The sequence below is a fragment of the Mastigoproctus giganteus genome, chromosome 5, assembly GCF_048544385.1.
Source record: "Mastigoproctus giganteus isolate SK-2022 chromosome 5, ASM4854438v1, whole genome shotgun sequence".
NCBI lineage: Eukaryota > Metazoa > Arthropoda > Arachnida > Uropygi > Thelyphonidae > Mastigoproctus > Mastigoproctus giganteus.
The window spans coordinates 140,698,348-140,718,370 of record NC_143579.1 but is presented as its reverse complement, the minus strand read 5'-3'; the positions used below and the strand labels follow the sequence as shown (position 1 = coordinate 140,718,370).

Genomic DNA, 20,023 nt, shown 5'->3' with positions numbered 1-20,023 from the left:
TACCTAACATGACCATGCCGTACCATTCTTGATTTCTATATGCAACGTACTTATGTATTCATAGCAGAGGAAGAGTGTCGAAAGCGTCTGTAAGTATTGTTTGATTTTTAGAGCATTAGCAACTAAGGCCATATTACTCCATGGATATGCGGTGGTCATTCCCTGACCTTTCCGCATCCTCCGTATTTGGTGGTCACGGGCTCGAACCCCGGTCTAATCAAGAAGCGTGTGCTACGCACTGCTGCTCCTGCCCACCTGGCTTCGGAGGCGCCTCCTGTAAGTATTTTACTTTATCAAAAGTAGCGAGAGCAGAGAGCGAAGCCCCCTAGTTATTATTATCTTATTACTTAAGTTAATATAAGGTGTATTAATGTTATTTATACATAATTTTTCTTTAATTTAATCGCGTGAAAGCTATTGTACGTATCCTGTATTATATTTCCGGCAAGATAATATTTCTACCGCTTGTTCACCCATGGCGTAGTGCCATGAAGGGTTTAGTAAAATCAGGGTACCTGCGTGTACCCTTGCACCTTACAATAAAGATCATAGTTATATACAGGATTCACACAGCGCACAACTCGAAATGCTAATCACATAACTCAACGAGGCAGAGCTTACTGAAGCCGCCTTACTGAAACTGCAAGCATTCAGAACAGTTTATATTATGCAAAGATCTGAAGGCAGTCAAACCGCACCTGTGCAGAGATCCAAAGGTTGTCAAACCGCAAGTGCAACTACCACCCAACATCTAAAATCACCTTTAAAGCATATTATTAACACCAAAATCAACGAAATGCTGAAAGATGTCATAGGAAAAACCAAATGTTTCCTGACCAATCAACACCAGCCTGCACTCTGATTCTCAGACACTTGAAAGCACTACGCACAAATTTGCCTGACCAACAGCGATGCCCCAAAATGGCTGGCTGCAAACCCAAAATCGATCTGCATAGGCCGTCAGAATAACTGCTATACGGAAATCATAGCTACCAAGGTGAAGATTAGAGAAAACTCCATCAATTAACGCAGTGCCCTGTTAAATCGCAAGGCTCTTTTCCTAATTCAACCCCTGACTCAAATCCATCGCTGACTTCCCACCACAGTCCAGAAAACATACTGATAACTTCATTAGGCTAAATCGGCAAAGGATGAACGCAATCGCAGTAATGCCCACTCTAAAGCATCTTCACTAAGAGACGATAACCAATACGGGACACTAAAGTACGGCACAGGAATAAACTGCAAGCATTCAGAACTCAAAGCGCCACAAGAATAGCACAAACCGCCTCTTTGTATCTTGACTCGGACCATGTATAACCCCCGAACAAGTCGAATAAGTCTTATATGAGAACTGAATCTACAACCGACCGCGGTGCCTCCGTAGCCAGGTGGGCAGGAGCAGCAGTGCGTAGCACACGCTTCTTGATTAGACCGGGGTTCGAGCCCGTGCCCACCAAATACGGAGGATGCGGAAAGGTCAGGGAATATCCACCGCATATCCTCGGAGCAATATGACCTTAGTTGCTAATGCTCCTAAAAACCAAACAAACAACAAGAGATCCCACAGCACCTTGCTGCCAACACTCCACCCAGCGATCTGGACCAGGCACCTTGCCTGGCCACTGTCATATTTCATTCCCTCTCCCAGGCGGGAGTTGGGGAGGGGACGAAGAGTTTTTTCAGTCTCCTCTCCGACCCCCCTTTTCCCCTCCTGGTGGGGCATGGGCCTGCTCCATTGACTTCCTTGGGGGTGCCTTCTCTATTGCCCCCATATTTTTGTCTTTTCCCTCTAGTCTGTCTTCTCCCCCATTATCTTAATGCAAGCACAAAAATTCCCCATACAAAAAATTTAAATACGTTCAAATTAATTTTCGCCCATATTCTAGGCCTTTCCTATTCAAGCGACAATTGAAGTAACCTTTGCAACTGAAATAATTAAATGAATTTTTTTTTTTGGTCCTAGTTTCTGAAATCTCAGGAAATTAGGTGGCAGGACCTGCCAGAGTAAATAATTATAATACTGGTGTAGCTGGTCTGCCTCCACGGGGCAACTTTTGGCCTCAGCATGGGTCCAGCGGATAAATGACCAGGTGAACAACGGTACACAAGACTACATATGTACAATATCCATACACTTAAATCTCTGGCATTTCCAGCAAACTGGCACACCCATCACAAAGCAAGAAACGTGGAGATGGGGGAACCCCTGGTGCCACTTGACACCAAACACACTTTACTTCGAAGCCTTAATTGTAACATTGAAACCCGCGGGTACCACTATAGCCGTCACATCCCTGTACGAACCTTCAGCACCAACTATGATCGCTATCGATGAAACCACTCACATCATATGTGGAGACTTCAACGGTCCGGCATCTATTTAACACTGCAAAACTCGGCTCACTTCAAAATCATCTAAATTAACCCTCGGCCAAAAAGGAACTAGAACCGACTAGACACTTTGCTTCAGCCACATGCCAACTCCTATAAATGGCAGGTGACCTGTTTCAATCGGACCATTCATAGATCATATTTACAGTTCTAATACTTTGTATAAGTTAAGTGCGATAGCATCATTAAGTTCTATTACTTATAAGAAGCTTTAATATTCCCGGAACAAAATCTGTACAAAACTCACTGTCCCTCAGTTTCTTGATCCTGAGCTCTGCATCGGGGCTGCATTTTTCCAGACAATTTTTGAAAAATGTGAACTGAACCTCGCAATTGATCTAGTGACTCCTCAACTCAACCAGCGTTTCCATTCTAATTATTGCACGCTAAATGGAAAACGTTTGGGCTATGTTCAACAAAAACAAATCGGCAGCAATTAAGATTCACCTTGAAAAACTAAAAAGAGGAAAATTTATTTATATAGCAGTCTTACGGAGAAGCTCCAGGAACAGATGAAGTACACAGAAATATTGATAATACAATTCACCAATAAAATTCAAAGATAGATAAAAACAAAATATTAAAACAATAGTCAGTTAAAGTACAAAAATATAAAAAAGAAGTACAACAGGAATATGAAAACCTTTTCTTAGATCTCTATTAAATTTTGTATCTGAAAAAAAAATTCCAATTTAAATTGTTTAACTAATCTCATTACTCTATCGAAAAAAACTGATAAAATTGGATTTAACAGTGTTACTCTAAATGCACACACTAACCAAAAATAAGGGATACAAACCTTTGTATTAAGACAGTCACAGACAGAATAGATGCAAAGAAAACTGCACGTAGGGTGATGGCGTGATGCCTCGTTGTGTGTAATGGCTGCACAGGCTGTTCAACTGCAGTAATTTGAATCCAGAATAGGGGAAATGCGTGATCTGAGGCTTTGAAAAAAGGTCTTATTTTGGGTGCACGTTTAGCTAGAGCCACGATACTAGAAACAAAAGACAAATGGTTTCTCAAAAAGCATCCATCTCAAAGGATTTTAATGACTGAAAAGCAAGCGGTTCATCCACAGCTCAAAGGCGGATATTGAAGAAAAACGATACTTCAAGAGCTAAGCCGTCTTAGTCGAAGGAAGACACTACGAAAAAAAAAAATAAGACAGTGTGCAGCAAGTAACAACTGAATTCAAACAAGCTCAGAACTGCCCTATTTCAACCCATACCGTACGCAGGGAATTTAAATTGGAAATGAAGGAACTGAAGAAAGGTATTGGCGTCGCCTGCCCATTTCGGAAGCCAATCGTTTCAGAGAAACAGAAATATCACTGAAAAGTGATGCCAAGAACGTCGTGATTGGACGGTGGAACAATGGAAGAAGATTATGTGGTCAGAAGAATCACGATACTTTTTGCACTAATGGTAGGCAGAATGTGTAGCGAAAACAGCACGGAGACATGGACCCAACTTCCTTGTTAAAACAACCCAAGCATCTGGGGATGGTATTGTAGTATGGGCAATGTTTTGTTGGCAGGTACCGAGTCCGTTGATACTCGTGGAAGGTCGAATGTCATCCAGGAAGTAGCTGAATCCGCGTCGCGTCGCACCTTGCTGTTATTCGAAACAGAGGCAGCCCGATTTTATACTGAATAAAGATTCGTAGAGTGTGTGTGTGTGTGTGTGGTCGTTCAGTTTTCCCATTAATTCTCCGAGGACAGTTAAGGTTGATTGATTGTAATAAAGATCTATTGTCGAATTGAGCATTTATAATTTTAAAATATACACGAAGCGATTTTTTTTAAAAAATCGCTAAGCCGTATTTATGGTATCTGTCTTGATAGGTTACTTGAATGAAATCTAGATTTAATTTGGCAAAAGTAACTGGTGATATTGTGCAGAATTGGTTCTATAAAGGATACCTCAAAAAGTTTAAGGATCAGAAGGATTAATTTACCATTGAAGTTATTTAGCCATACTATAAATCAACTAAAAATTCGGGATTACTGAAGTTCCAGCAAATTCTTTTGATCAAGCCCAGCTGTTTTGTGGCCTCCTTGAAAATTCGACGATATTGTTATGTATGGTGTGTGCACAGTGTAAAGCAATACCATAATTTAGAATTGGTTTCCTCCTAGGAATCAAAGTAGAAGGAATGTTAAAATTAACAATATTGTGTTAATTTTAAATTAACACAATGCTATAAAATGATACTATTCTACATTTCAATGGATTAAGCATTAAACCATTGTTAACTAACGAGTTCAAGTAACTGTAAGTGTTTATTAAGTAGAAGACGAGCTTCTCGTGAATAAGTTTCTCTATATATTTTTACATCGTCTGTACGTCAAGATTTTTATTTTAGGGTGCTTTATTTCTGTGATCCTCAGATCGCCTATACTCGATATCATTAGTACCGACACTGTGGCCATAAAAACTGACAACTGTTCTACATCATTAAATTTTCCCCTAGCAGACAGCCATGGTTCTATTCCCGTTTCTCTTACAACTGACTCATCAACAATAGCTACTTCCTGTGCGACCAGGGCCTTCAGAAATCCCGTTGTGCTGCTTGATGAATGAGAACATTCTGAGATATCCGCCTGCGATAGAAACGGGTATTGAGTTAATAGAAGTTAAAAATTGCATCAATTGAGCATCTCACAGAGACAAAACTCATTTGAAGAACTTCTCTCAAATAATGACAACTCAGATTGGCTAAAAAAGATATCATTCATGCATTTCAAAAAGGAAGCTTTCCATTCAGAGAATACGAACAGTTGGACATTATTAATGGGACAGTAGGAAAATGTTGACTTTAAAACAGTTTCCTACTGTACATCTTTCAAGCTGAGAAGCATCGTAGATTTATTTACATTCTCTTAAAAATATACAAATAAAAAACTGATTCCACTTCCAACCATTCATTTTTTTTACATTGTTTGCCAGAGAATAACATCCCAAATGTGAAGCTGGGTGATATAGTATGCTACAGCCGACCGGGCTACCCGTGTGGGTAAAGTGCCTATCTGGGTCGCGGGTTCGAATCAGAATGATCGTGCCGCACTATCCGGTTGGATCTCACGGCCACGATACACGAAGGAAGCAGGGAAAAAAAACAAAAAAAAAACTGGTTCCTTCCTGTATTGCTCATATCATACTATAAAAAAAATAGAATGCTACATAATTAAATGGGTGCTGAGGCAGATCGCAACTCTTGCTTAATGCCCAAAATTTCAAATTTTTATACTGTTCTCGTCACAAAAAAAATTACATCCCTCTCACAGAGAAAGGGTCGTGCAATACGTTTTATTGCTATTTCATTGAATATTATATTAAACATTGAATAAAGATACGAGGATTTTATGGTTTTAATTTAAATTTTATTTTAAAAGTGGAAGTACGTATTTATTTATTACCAATATTTGAAATATTCGAGATGCAGCTAATGGAGCCGTTTGGAAGACAAGCCAGATTCCAAAATAGCCTTATGCCAGGTGGTGCTTTCTGTTATCCAAAATTGTCATCAGAGAGAACTCAAGAGTTCCGGGCTAGTTTTCCGTGAAACTTCTTGTTTCAAGTAGGATTCCACGGCTTAAAGTTTATAAAACATTGCCTTATTTCAACAATGGCTAACATAACCACGAAACGAACTAAGACTCTCACCCCAAAAGACACAATCCATTCTCCTGAAGGGATCAATGCAGCCTACTAGAAACCCCACTATCAAACTTCAAGGCCAAACCGTCAAGCTAGTTTCTACATTAAAACTACTGGGAATAGTACTAGACCCTAAGCTCACTTTCTCTCCGCATCTTGCACACATCAACGCGAAAGTGAGAAACTACACTGCTTTCATCGCACGGGTGAGTCGTCGCGATTGGGGATTGAACCGACGCACCTTTAAGATTCTGTACAAATCAATCTTCCTTCCCTTCATAACGTATGGATCAGGGGTCTGGTTTCGCAGGGCAACTCTTTACAACAACAAACGTAAACTGGGAACCATCCAGCGCACCATCCTTCTTACTATTACAAGGGCATGTTGCACAGTTAGCAACCCAGCCCTTCAGGTTCTTGCGGGCGTCCTTCCGCTTGATCTGAAGGTTATTCGAAGGGGCCTCCACTACTGTCTATCCAGGGGTATAACAGCAACTATCCTTGGACACTCCATCAATAACCTGAATGAAATCACGCAGGAAAAGAAAAAAATTGCCATCCTACTACTTCAGACCTGGCAGGACAGATGGACTGCTACCGACAAGGGCCCAATCACCAAGAAATTTATACCGTATGTGAATGCCGTATTTCCTAAATGTCCAGCTTGGTCTTTCTCCTGGTCTTTATACCACCTACCTCATTACTGGACACGGATCAATAAACCATAAATTAACATCCATGGGAATCATTGACAACCCCTACTGTGCATGTGGTGAAATAGCAGACTGGAACCATCTAGTATATACCTGTCAACACTACGAGGACCTCCGCAGCATCCTGTTTACTCGTATACAAGATAACCCTCAAGGAAATGAACACTTATTCATCACAGAAGAAAACTACTACTATGAGTTTATCAAGTTTGCACAAGCCCTCTTCACAAGACGAAGCACCCTATTGCCAACACCAAAATAGGAACAACCCAAACATCTGATCCTAACCTAACTGGCCAACCAATCTTAACCTGAATAGGATCAACTGGCGTATGGACCACCTCATTCCTCAGTGGCAACTTGCACACGGCTCTCTTGCTGCGTCTTATTTATCGTCCTTCCCGGGTTCCCCTTTCAACTGATGGCGCTTATTGCTCCATTGATAACCGGGAGGATACCTTCGCCTACATCCTCCATATTTCTAGCTATACCCTCCTTTCTTGCGTACACTCTGTACTTCCCCGACTCTACTTCTTTTTTTTTTTGTCTCCGTCCAGGAAGCTCTGGTGACCCTGGCGGAGACAAGCCAAGAATAATGGGCAGACTGGCTACCTCCTAGTGGTGTGTGCGGGCAACGTGGAGTCCCACTAGGGACCCTGCGGCCAAATGCCAGGACAGACAACAGAACCTAACACAATATGTCATATACAACACAACACTTTTCTGGCATTTACAGTAGTACTGTATTCCTTCACAGCGAACATATGGCGCAGATGTGGGAAACCACGGGTGGCGCCTGACCCTAATACTATGCACACTAACCACGAAACGAAAACAAGAATTTTCCGTTTTGTGCTCTAAAAGCAGCCATTAAAGCTTCAGGTAGACGAGAAACAATGGAAAGTGATTGGAGGATTCTCAGAAGTACACTGGTCTGCTAATCCTCATCAAATGCTGTCAACCAAGAGTACAAAAGACACGGCAAATGATATTAATTAGTTTAAGATGATATGTAGAAAGCTGCATGTGGTATCAGAATTTATAGAACAGTTGCAGCACATATAACAAACATCGCGGCATTCAGAGTACAATGTCGACTCTCCTGGTGAACACCACATCACAATTGATCCCTGGAACTTTGAAATCATTGTTATGAAATATAGGATCATGGTACACCTTTTTTTTTCAATCCGATATTTGTTTTTGGGTGAATCGGATGCCCAGAGAACATTATTTACCAGAGAGTAAAATCCCAAGTGTGAAGTTTGGCATAGACTTAAGACTATTGGTGCATAGCATTCTTTGTTCTATCTCTCTTCCTACACGTTGGCAGCAGGGATGGACCCTTTTTCTATTATTTAAGCATGAAATGCACCCATAACCCACAACGCTGTAGTCACTTAGCTTGAAGGCATCGGTGTTCAAAAGTTCCATTGTTTATCCTAGAGGTCTGACCTCCATCCCTTGAACAGAGTTTGGATGAACTGAAACGCCAGCTTCGTCACCACAGGCCCGCAATCCGTAGCTGAATTGACCATCGTGTTGAAGGAGAAATAAAGGAAGATGCCACTTACTGTTACCAAAATTTAGTTAAGTCTTTCGAGAGCGAGTAATTAAGACCAAAGTTGGACTGACATGTTAATAAATATTCCTTCAAAAGATTTTTGAAACATACTGGAGCCTGATTATTTTCTGAATATACAATACTTTCCAAACAGTATCTGGACGCACGTTAGTGCCACATTGATGTCGTTGTCATTCACTTCAATAATATGTCGATCCGCCTTACCCCTATTCCTCCTTCATAACAGTGACCAGTCGAGCTAGCGATGGGAACGTGTTGAGTCAGCTCTCAATTGACGTTTCAGTTCATCACATAGATATTAGATTGGGTTCAAATAGGAATACCGAACCGAAAATTACAACTTTCATATACATGGGCCATATTGAAACAAACATGGTATTTACGAAAGACCTGCCACCCCGTAAATGCGTGTAATTGTTAAAATGTCAAAGGTAAACAAGGGATTCATGGTTCCCTACCCAATCAGCGTAAGTACTTAGCCGTACCATTTGAAACAGCGTCACACCATAACCACAGCGTCACTCCACCTTTCCGAATTTCATTGTTGGTACAATGAAATCTGGCAGCAGAGTACATTGTGAAACATTCTACAGGCATCTTCCACGCCCATACATCTAATGGCAATAGGGTGCAACTAGATTCCTCATCACACAGAACTAATTTCCATTGCTCCGTGGACTAATAACGACTTTCGTTGCATCATACAAAACGAGACCTCTGATTGCTCTTGGTGACGATTAGCTTAAGCCCCACTCATGAAAACAGAGGCAGTAGAGCTCCGTTCATTGCCTGTTCTTAGAGACCCCAACCTCTGTTCATGCCTTAAATTCTCGGTTGATGTGTTTTTCAAGAATATATAAAGATATTGTCGTGTTATTCTTCTGAATATCCTCTGTCACGTCGGGTGAGCTTCCCTGGTCTTTGCTAGAAAATTATAGTACCATCACACTTCCATTTCATTATTGCATCACGGACAGTCGCCTTTGGATGAAGAAAGCTCTCGGCAACTGACGAATCAACAAAGCAGCAAATGTGACATCTGACAAAATTCCAGTCGAATTTCGGCAGCTTGTCTGCATACCACGACGAAAACTAACTTGTTTTGCTCACACGCCTTCAGATAGCGCTTTGAGTTATCTGGGAAGATTCAATTGACTATGAAAACAGGAGTTTCTATAATTTTTTGAGGGTGGTGTGTGTAAAAAACACACCCCTTAAGGTATTTATTTATTCATACTAAGGGATGTCTAACTATTTTAATTAATTTTTACCATTCGAAACTTCATTGGCATTTTTAAAATTCACACAGTCGATGAGATACATGCTTGTAAGACCTTTATTCCTTGTTTTGGGTCTTGGAACTACTACTGCTATAATTTTTTTAGTGTAATTTGGGCACGCTCTCTATATTGGAATGAATATTATAATTTAATACGTTAAGTGGTTATTTTCTGAATCCATTGTGGGACTTCAACACATAATTAAAGCTAAAGTAGAGAAAAGAAATAGGAGGAATTGGTTATGACCCGATAAAACCGTGATTACTCATAAATTTAAAAATGGATCCCATAGCTAAGGAATTACAGGAGATTACAATCTGAATGATGCAGTTATATATAAAACATTACAATTAAATTAATAGGAAAATGTATTAAATGTAATGTGAACAACAAATAACAATTATGTTAATACGATATTGACAATATGTGAGATTAATACAGACTTATACTATAAGTTGACAGAGACAGTTGTTTACAGTCCCTTGGAGGCGGCTCATTGGATAATGATACAAGGCATGCACGGAAGGCAATCAGAAGTACAAGACAGGTTGCAACAAATTCAGGTCAGTCGACTTTATTAAAGCTCCACAGGCACGTCACCACGCAAAGCTGAAGGATGCGGGCAATCGCAAGGTCGTTCGATGATGTGCGCACTGTTACTCTGATTATGAGGGAGGGGTCTCTATCGAAAGGAAAATGTGATTTCTGTACTTTTTCACGAACTTGTGCGTGTCGGTATGTCTTTTACTAAGCGTGTCTAGCATTTGTTTTGGAAGAAACCTATCAGTCAGGTCAAGTCTGTTTGTATAACTGACGAGCATCGGAATGGATCTTAGCCGAGGTTGTGAGATCTTCCAAGAGCACGAGTTTCAGATTCATTAGCAGGCAGTGAATACGATTCTCGTTTCACTAATAAAGGAGGACGACGTCCTGATTAGCAAGGCGCCTACCATTTCAGTGACTGATTTTTCGACTGCGATGGAGTTTAGCATTGTCTCAGTTCAGTATCCAGTACACTCTGGCGAAAATCCTCTTTATGTTAGAGTAAGTTGTCGAACTTGAAATTTCGGAACCGCGTTGGATTACTGAAGTGAGTAGGAACGTTGTAAGGATGGAGGAGTTCCGAACATGAAGAAATTGCTGGTTAGCGATCCACCAAAACAGAGAGAGATTGTTAGTATAATCTTCGTCCCCACACCGTGGCGAAAAATACCCGAGTTCCATCGCTTCTTCGACTGCAGGAATTTTTATTCGCATTTTTCACAACGTGGCTGAGTTAGTCGATCTCAGCCGAGGGCAGAAAGGTTGTCTCCTGGAAAACCGAGTTATCTGTACAGCAAATAGGCAATTCGATCAAAGAACATATCAATTTATAAATATAATATATACCGCTTAATGATTTAAGTCCCTAATGCGCCTGAAATCCTCTAACAACAACCAAGAGAAATCCAAGAGTTATCATCAATTAACAATGAACAGTTATCACATCGATGCGGCTGTTAATTTCACTTTGGCATCAAAAACGACCCCGATACCCTTTATGCGAGCGCATAAAGGGTATATATATTTTTTTTTAGGTCCTAGCCACTGAAATCTCGGGAAATTAGGTGGCAGATCCTGCCACCTAATTAATCTTAGTCTACTGGTGCTTCCTGGTCTGCCTCCACGGAGCGAAAGTGGGGCAACGTTCGGCTTCAGTAGGGGTCCAGCGGCTAAATGACCAGATGAACAACGGTACACAACACATGTACAATATCCATACACTTTTGAATCTCTGGCATTTCCAGTAAACTGGCACACCCATCACAATGCAACCAACGCGGAGATGGGGGAAACCCCTGGTGCCGCTTGACACTTAACACTAACACTTTATACAGTAAGGAGGTGATAGTTGATCTATCAGTACTTCTAAATCTTCATAAAATATTTCTTGGTTCGGGGATAAATGTTGATATTGTTATTAAACTACTTGTTTCTGCTACTGCCTCAAGAGTGGTTTGTAGGTGAAGGCAGCGTTGTTAATGACAGTGTGCTACTGCAACAGGATCTAGATAATTTGGGCAGATGGGCTAAGAAGTGGCAACTAAAGTTTAACCTTGACAAATGCAAAGTACTGTATATGGGTAGAAGTAACCCCAGAGAAATGTACCAACTGTGTGGTACTACACTTAAGGTGGTAGAAAATGAAAGACCTGGGAGTAATTGTGCAGGCAGATATGAAGTTTTCTGAGCAATGCAGACAGGTTGCCAGGGCAGGTCATGGGGTTTTGTCAATGATATATAGGAATTTTGCTAGAAGGGAAAAGGAGGTGATTATCCCTCTGTATAAGGCAATGGTCAGGCCACGCCTTGTGAGTACTGCGTACAGGTCTGGAGACCTCATTTTAGGAAGGATGAGGATTTACTTGAGCGTGTACAGAGAAGGGCAACAATATTGAGGGGAATGAAGGGCTCCTCTTACGAAGAGAGGCTTAAGTTCTGCAAACTGCAGTGGCTGGAGACTAGGCACCTGCGCGGTGATCTGATTGAAGTATATGAGGCCTTGAATGGGTTAAGCAAGCTGAATTCTGATGGGATCCTTCCACTTGTTCAGATTACGAACCTAAGGGGGCATAAATTCAAATTAAGAAAAGACAGATGTAGAATAGATGTGCGGAAATTTGCCTTTAGCCAGCGGGTGGTTAATTGCTGGAACAAACTTCCATCTGTCGTTGTGGAAGTTGATAGGTTGAATAAATTTAAGGAGGAACTGGACAGGCATTTGTAGAGAATGGTGTGATTTTTTTTTTTTTTTTGTTGGCTGATGCTGCATAAGCTCATACATTTGCTTTCTTGCATCACATGCCACTACTACTACTAACTGTTTGAACTGGTATGTGAGAATTGACAAAGATTGCTACTCCTCCGCAAGCTATAGAATTATTTATTCGATCTCGCCTATGTGTAGTGTAGACCTTGATTACGATTGTATCATCAGGTTTTAGATATGTTTCTTGTAAGCAGAAACATATCTGGTGATATTGATAAAATCAAATCTCGGAAATCAAAATTATTACGGAAACCACAACAATTCCATTGAATAAAGTTACTACTCATTGTTTTGTTTTAGATGAGTTTCCTGGTTGTATTCTCCTTACTATTTTACTTTTCTGTCTGTGATTTGTCTTTTTTAGGGAAATATCGTTTTCCAATGTCTATATGTGGTGGGCAATGGCATCCCACCACATTATCTGAAGCCAGAGACCATAACAAAACCAACTCCAAAAACTGCTGTTAAAGGAAGACCTGCAACTAGGTGGAAGGATAGGATCAGTGAAGTTTTGGGCGTGACATTTTGCGAGGCCGTTCGTATAGCACATGATCGATGCAGTTGGAGGAATTTTTTTCGTGGCCACAACAGCTCCTCAGGGAACTAAAAGAAGTAAAAAAATTAGATATTTTCCTCAACAAATATTTCTAGAACGGGTTCTTTTTGCGTTTTTCCTGCTGTGTCCATTTGCTCAGCAGCATGGTGTACTATTATGGAGGCGTCTTTGGTTTTCCCCTGTAGTGGTGAAATTACTGTAGGTGGAACTGAGATTGGGGTGTTTGCAGCCTGACCTAGTTTCTTGTTGTTTTGCACATGTGAGCCATTTGCGTGCCCAGTTCTACAGTGATTCATTTGGTGCGATTGTGACTTCAGTTTGTGATCCCGTTTGTTGTTTTTGGGTTATTTCATAATCTTTATATTAATTAATTTCTTAATATTTATATTAATTAATTTTAATCTTTATATTCCTTTTAGCCAAACCCAAATCCTAGTGTTTTTTTATTTTTTTTTTTTTTTGTCTTAGGCACTGAAATGTCAGGAAACTAGGTGGCAGGACCTGCCAGAATAAATATCTAATACTGGTGTATCTGACCTACCTTCCAGGAGCACAGTGTGGAAAACAGTTGGCCCTACCAGGGACCCAACGACTAAAAGGTCAGATGAACAACGGTACACAACACTACAATATTCATACACTTCTAAATCTGACCTCCAACAGTGCTCTGTATCACACGACAATACGCGCAAATGGAGGAAACCGCAGGTGCCGTTAGACCTTAAACACACTATACACTACTATAGGTAGGTTTCCTTCTTTCCTGTTTCTATCTTTCGCTTTCGCGAAAGTAGTGAGTGTGGTTCCCACTACAGTTTGGGCTTTTAGGGTGTTCAGTTGTGCATTCTTGGTTGGTATGTTCTCGGGAACCACATTTGCCACATTACTATTTTTCTGCATGTTGTTTGTGAATGTCCGTATTTTTGACATTTAAAACATCGAATAGGATTCGGTATAAATGATCGAATTTGACTAAGCAAGTATCCTGCTTTCACGTGCTGTGGTGGACTTGGGAGTATTGAAAGTTAAAATGCTATTTCTGGTCTGGGTGATTTATTCCTTTTTTATTGTTATTCTTTTAACATGAATTACTCCTTATTTTTTCATTTCTTGCAGCATTTCTTCTTTTGTTATATTGAGGAGATCCTGTTCAGAGATTACTCCTTTTGAGGTGTTTAAAGTATTATGGGGTATAACTAACTGGGATACTGCCAAAAGTGGATGTATTCCTCAGTTGCTCTGTCTGTCGTATATTAGCTGTCTCAATTAGTAAGTCACCTGATTTTAAACTTTTTACTGCTTATGGAGTTCCAGCTATATTTTCCAGACATTTTGTATCAGGAAAGGAGATAATTTTCTTGTGGAATGATCTCTCGTAGAATGAATGAGATACTTGGGCGCAGGTATCTCATACACATTCGTTTTTTGCCTTTTTGCAATTTCCTCACGTTCTTAAGTGATTGGGTCATTTTGGAGGATTTTGTGACTTTCTTGTCAAAAAACATTGTTTGCTCGTTTTTGCCCTGGGAGTGAGCTTTTCCTCCCAGGTTTCCAGCCCCGCCACGTGGAGGCAGGAGCGATGCCACCTAGTGACCAAGCGAAAAAAAAATTGGTTAGTAATTGATTAATGTAAAGAAAGGGCGATTTTCCTTTCTGTATTAGAGAGTTTTTACTGTGCTAATTGCTATTAATATATACAATTTAAGGAAATTGTATATATAATACAAATTGTATATAATACAATTTAAGGAAATTGAAGAAACTCGCACAAAAAATAAAGAATTTTATAATAATTGGCAAGCTAGATAATTCCCTCGAATCACTACGCTTGGCACTCTGGGCGATTAAAGGAGACTGGCAGTTTAATTTCCACGATCAGGATGACCGTACCTAACAAAGGAAACACAAGGTAAGACTATAACACCGATTCCTAAGTGTAATCGACGAATTACTGCACTTGAAATCCGAGCTGAGTGCAGTAGAAACGAATGTCTCTATATCCACTGTAAAACTTCGGCTTAAACAATCAGGACTTCATGGTCGGGTAAAGGTCCAAAAACCATTATTAAAACTTGAAAATGGAAAGAAGCGTTGGGTTGGGCTAAGAGCCATCAACATTGGACAATTGAAGAGTGGAAAAAAGTGCTGTTGACGAATGAATTTAAATTTCAAATGTTTGATCGAAGCATAGAGTATGTGAGATGATCAACTGAATAAAAAATGTGCCACATTATGTAATGGCTACAGTCAAGAACGGTGGTTGTTCCATCATAATCTGGGATTGCTTTTGTTCTCCTGCAGTGGGCGACACCATCAAAACAGCAAAAACTAAGAAAAGAAGGCTATAAAAAACATTCTTGAACATAATTCACTATCCTCTGGACTTCGGAAGAAATTTTAAATTACAACAAAACAGCTGTAAAGCTGTGCAGGGACTTTCTAGCAATTAAATAACGAGAGGGTGTACTGCCCGACTTAAACCCAATAGAGCTTTTATGAGATAATCTGAACCATCAAATCCGTGAAATCTGCTCATCTTCACAAGATTTAGGGGAAACCTTAGTGATTCGAATGTTAATCAACTATTAGACACTTAGTCATAGTGACCAGAATTCCACATCTGTAAATCACGTGAAAATTATGTTGATGAAAAATCACAGTTGTTAATACTAATCACTTATTTTTTGGTGTAAATTTTTCGCCACCCTTAATAAAGAATCTTAATTTTTTGTAGTGTGCTGTTTTTTTTTTTTTTTTTGTATTAAACCTTACATTAGCTATGACAATCTCAAAAAAGTTAATGAAAACTGTTGACATATTCATTCTACGATTCCAAACTTTTAGTCAGAAAAGTAGATGCAGAGAAGCGGGTGCAGTGGCTGTGGCATGGAGGGCATTAATAGTTTGAATGAGTTGTTTCTTAGTTAACCAGCAAGTACATCAGAACGAGATCAGAGAGTTTGGACGCCCTTGCTTGGTATTAAAATAAGATTAGATAGCAACTTTCACAGTGACCTCGATTTATCAACTAGTAACACAAGCGTTGATGATCTAGTTGGTTTGGAATCTTTTTAGAATATCTGTTTTAAGAAAATAATAAAATTTTCGTTAAAAATGTGCGACTATGTTGGGTTATTAAACGTACTTAATTCTTTATGGCAAGTGTTTTTATTATAAAGACAGTTAATGGATTCACAATCAGATGCACTCCACAAAAGTTTCGCTCCAAATGAACAGTCAATTGCATTTAAAAAAAATTTAACCAATCTAGATTAGAATCTTTTATTAATTATATCTTTTAACAATTCGTGTTGTCTTCAACACAGCACACTGTTTTAATTGGGTCACCCAGAATAAAATTAGCATGGCTGCTGATCTCTTCTGATAGTAATCTAGTAATGAATATTACTCATCCTGATAACAAAAAATAAAGAGCTTCAGATTTGCCTCTTTCATCGTATATTCTAAAAATCAGTCTTACTTACCAACGGTACTCAGAAGCATATTATCAAGCAGTAATGCTATGGCCACTATGAGCAAGACGAGGCGACGGGATCCTTTAAAGCTGCGCAAAAATTCGAGGAAGCGATTATGGGATTTCATTTCAGGTTGTGTCATGTTTATTTCGTTGCTCTTTATACCTAGTCAGAGGAAAAATTATTTAAGACATTAGCAACACAGCAGACCATAATCAATTGATATTAATAAATAACTGATGAAATAAAGGAGTTTACTTATGCATTGGTAATGCACACATCTTTTTATTTACTTTTTTATGACAACCCCAAACAAGAGAGGTATTATAGTACCGTTCATGGGTTAGGGGTTGAGAATACGAAAGATGATATTTGTTGATATTAGACTGGAACTTCTGCACACTGTAATTTTCAGGAAATACGAATGAAGGAAAGTTGTATGAATAAAACGAGGAAGATGAAAAGTTGGTTCTGTGAGTTTAAACATGAACAGTAAATGGATGTTGGCGGCATGTGTTCAGGCTGTTTTGAAAGAAAGCAGGAATTAGAGAAGCCAATTCAGAAGAACAATGTCCATGGCAGTATCTGCAGAAAAGGCATGCAGCAGAAACAGAACGAGGCTCTCCACTCTGTAAGAGTGGAAAGCCTCTCTTGCAGAGGAGTCATTAACCCAATTGCCCTCTTCTGAATGGAAGAAAGCCTGAGAGGGGTTTTGGGGGCACCGCCCCAGATTTGGAACAATATTCCATGGCAGGGCGGATTTACGATTTGTACAGAGTGAACAGCTGTTTGGAAGAAAAGTAACGCCGAGAGCGAAAGAGCAAACCAAGTTTTTTTAGATGCAGAGGAAGCAATATTTGTAATGTGCTTGTACCAATAGAGATTAGAAGTCAGGGTAATCCCCAAAAGAGATAACATTTTGCCTAGAAATCGGAGTGTCACCAAAGATAAGCAAAGGAGCAGAAAAATCCTTTTTTCGAGATAAGACAAGACTGAGTTTTAGAAGGATTGAAATCAACTAAGTTGTCTTTGCCCCACTGGAGAATTACCTGGATATCGGCATAAGGAATTGGTAGCGGATATTTGAGAAGCTGAAGCTGATTGAGCAGAGCAAGGTTTCTCAAACTGAAAACTATGGATAGGATTTCCGGTCAATCGAAGAAGGTCATTAATATACAAGAGGAAAGGAGTTGGGAAAAAGAATTGAACCTTGGGGGACTACCAGCATTAGTGGAGAAGTTAGAAGACAGAGCCATCTACTATCACCCTCAGTGAGCGGTCAGAGAGAAAACTGGACAACCAATTACAAAAAACAGTTGACAAACCATAAGATGGAAGCTTATTTAGAAGACCATTATGGCAAACACGATCGAAGGCCTTTGAGATATCAAGAGCAGCTGCTTGTGTTTCACCGAACTCTTCCATTGAATTTGTCCATAAATGAGTAACATAAGCCAGAATATCACCAGTGGATTGACACTGACGGAATCCATACTGGTGATCACTGATCAGACGGAAGATTTATAGATAGTTTAAAAGTTGGCGGTTAATTGATTTCTCCATTACTTTAGAAAGAGTAGAAGTAATTGCAATGGGATGATAATTGGATGGGAGTGATTTGTCAACCTTTTTAGGATCTGGCTTGATACGCCCAAATTTCCAAGCAAGGTCAATGTGTATTTGTTTAATTTCGGTCTCCAGGGTTCCCCCTATATACCGCTGTTGCTTTTGAAATGGCAAAAGGCCAAGGCCGGCAGGTGTATGTATGTAGGTGTGTAAGCCTGTGTGTGTGTGTGTGTGTGTGTGTGTGTGTGTGTGTGTGTGTGTGTGTGTGTGTGTGTGTGTTGTGTTGAGTGTTGGCACCTGGCGACTTCGCAGCCAGGAGACACCAAGCCCCTGACTCTCAACCTTGGCCACGAGGAGGTGCGCCAGGGTCCACTTTTAACCAGACACTGGGGCTGTCAGGCAAGTCTGGGAGCCCCGAGTTTTCAACTGAAAGGAAGATAGGAAATAGAAGGTTTAGTTAGGGAGATGGAAGGGGAGGAAAAGCAGAAAGAAGGAGGGGAAGATGATATCCCTGAAAATGAAGAAATTAGAAAAGAAAATTTAAAGTGCAAAGCCATTAACATAATCTAAACTTATAATACAATTATACAAAGGTTTCCAATGCTATTATTATTACTAAATCAAAACTTAAATTATAAATATACAGTAGTTGCCACTACCAATTCCATGGTAAAAATAATTTAACAACTGTACGAGAGAATTACCCCCTGCAACAAGAAACGCTCGTAAAGTAAGCCATTAAACACCAATGTCAAACTTATAATACAATATACTGTACAACAATTACAAAGATACCTATCAAACTGAAACGTCAACACGGCTGTGAAGGGAGAACAATCCCAACATTTTACGCAAGACTGCAGTATCAGTTCCAAACTAATACAGTCCAAAACCAGTGAGAGGGATGTCAACTAAAGATTCAATCTCAAATGTATCTTACAATACATAAGTTACAATACTCAAGAGTATCAAGTAAACAGGTCCTAAGAGGTTCGTACTCATGGTCCTTACACATAGCCAAACTGATAAATAGTCAGCGTCAGTTCCCAAACTAAAACAGTCCAGACCTGTAATAAAAATATCCATTTACTATACAACCTCACGCATAGCATATAACTTTGATGCTACAGTCTTCACCGCAGAATACTAAGTATACAAACACCAAAGAGAGAATCTCACACAGAGACAAACAAAAGGGGGCTATTAACATTCCAACCTACGTTAGCGGAATAAAATACTCCTGACTAAAATACTTTAGGACAGGAACAACCAGACAAGTTGAGGGAGTACTAAATTAGTACTTTAACATATTACTTTTTTTTCAAGACCCAGAACAAGTAGCAACTCAGAATTTTTATGCACCCCAAAAGGCAAGTTCAACCTATTCACAATATTTACAGTAAAGAGTTTACAATTTTGAATAGTTTACAGTATTTACAGTTAAGATAAGATCTGAAAAATCTTCAGATCAAAACTATTAAACATAAGTACAAGCAGAAATTTAATTATGTTGCCAAGTGAGAAAACCAAAGCAGTCAACACCAAAATATTCAACTAAAGTAAGAAAATAATCCAACCTAGAAATAGCAATCGGATAACATTCATTATTCTCCTCCTTCTATGGAATACCTTATCAGAAAAATTTGCCAGGGTCCCAAAATTCTTTATTTTCAACAAGTTTCGGGAGATCACATTCATCATAAACATTAGTTAACATCTCTAATTCATACCTATAATCAACATAGTAATTACATGCAAATATTAAATGTTGGACAGTCTCCGGATAACCACATTCACATATTGAAGAGGCAGCCAAACCCAAAGAATGCAACTTTGAATTTAGACTGCCGTGTCCAGAAAGCGAAAAGGTTAAATTTAGCCCTGGATTAAATCAAAAGGTAAAGTTTATCAAATTCAGCTACCCTAGGCAAAAATCCAAATGTTATCCGGCCAGTAATGGCATTTACCCATTCATTTTGCCT

General features: G+C 39.5%; 1 protein-coding gene across 3 annotated transcripts in view; it reads right to left on the bottom strand.

The window, feature by feature from the left end:
* LOC150085736 (synaptic vesicular amine transporter-like) overlaps window positions 1-20,023 on the bottom strand; it is a 318,170-nt gene that overhangs the window by 176,976 nt on the left and 121,171 nt on the right. For all 3 annotated transcript variants that reach the window (XR_016546977.1, XM_090374208.1, XM_090374207.1), the window contains exon 2: window positions 16,485-16,640. Coding sequence is in view for 2 of the 3 variants with exons in the window: in XM_090374208.1 (XP_090230334.1) it covers window positions 16,485-16,640 (156 nt within the window). In the remaining variant the exon portion in view is untranslated. The remainder of the gene's footprint in view (window positions 1-16,484; window positions 16,641-20,023) is intronic.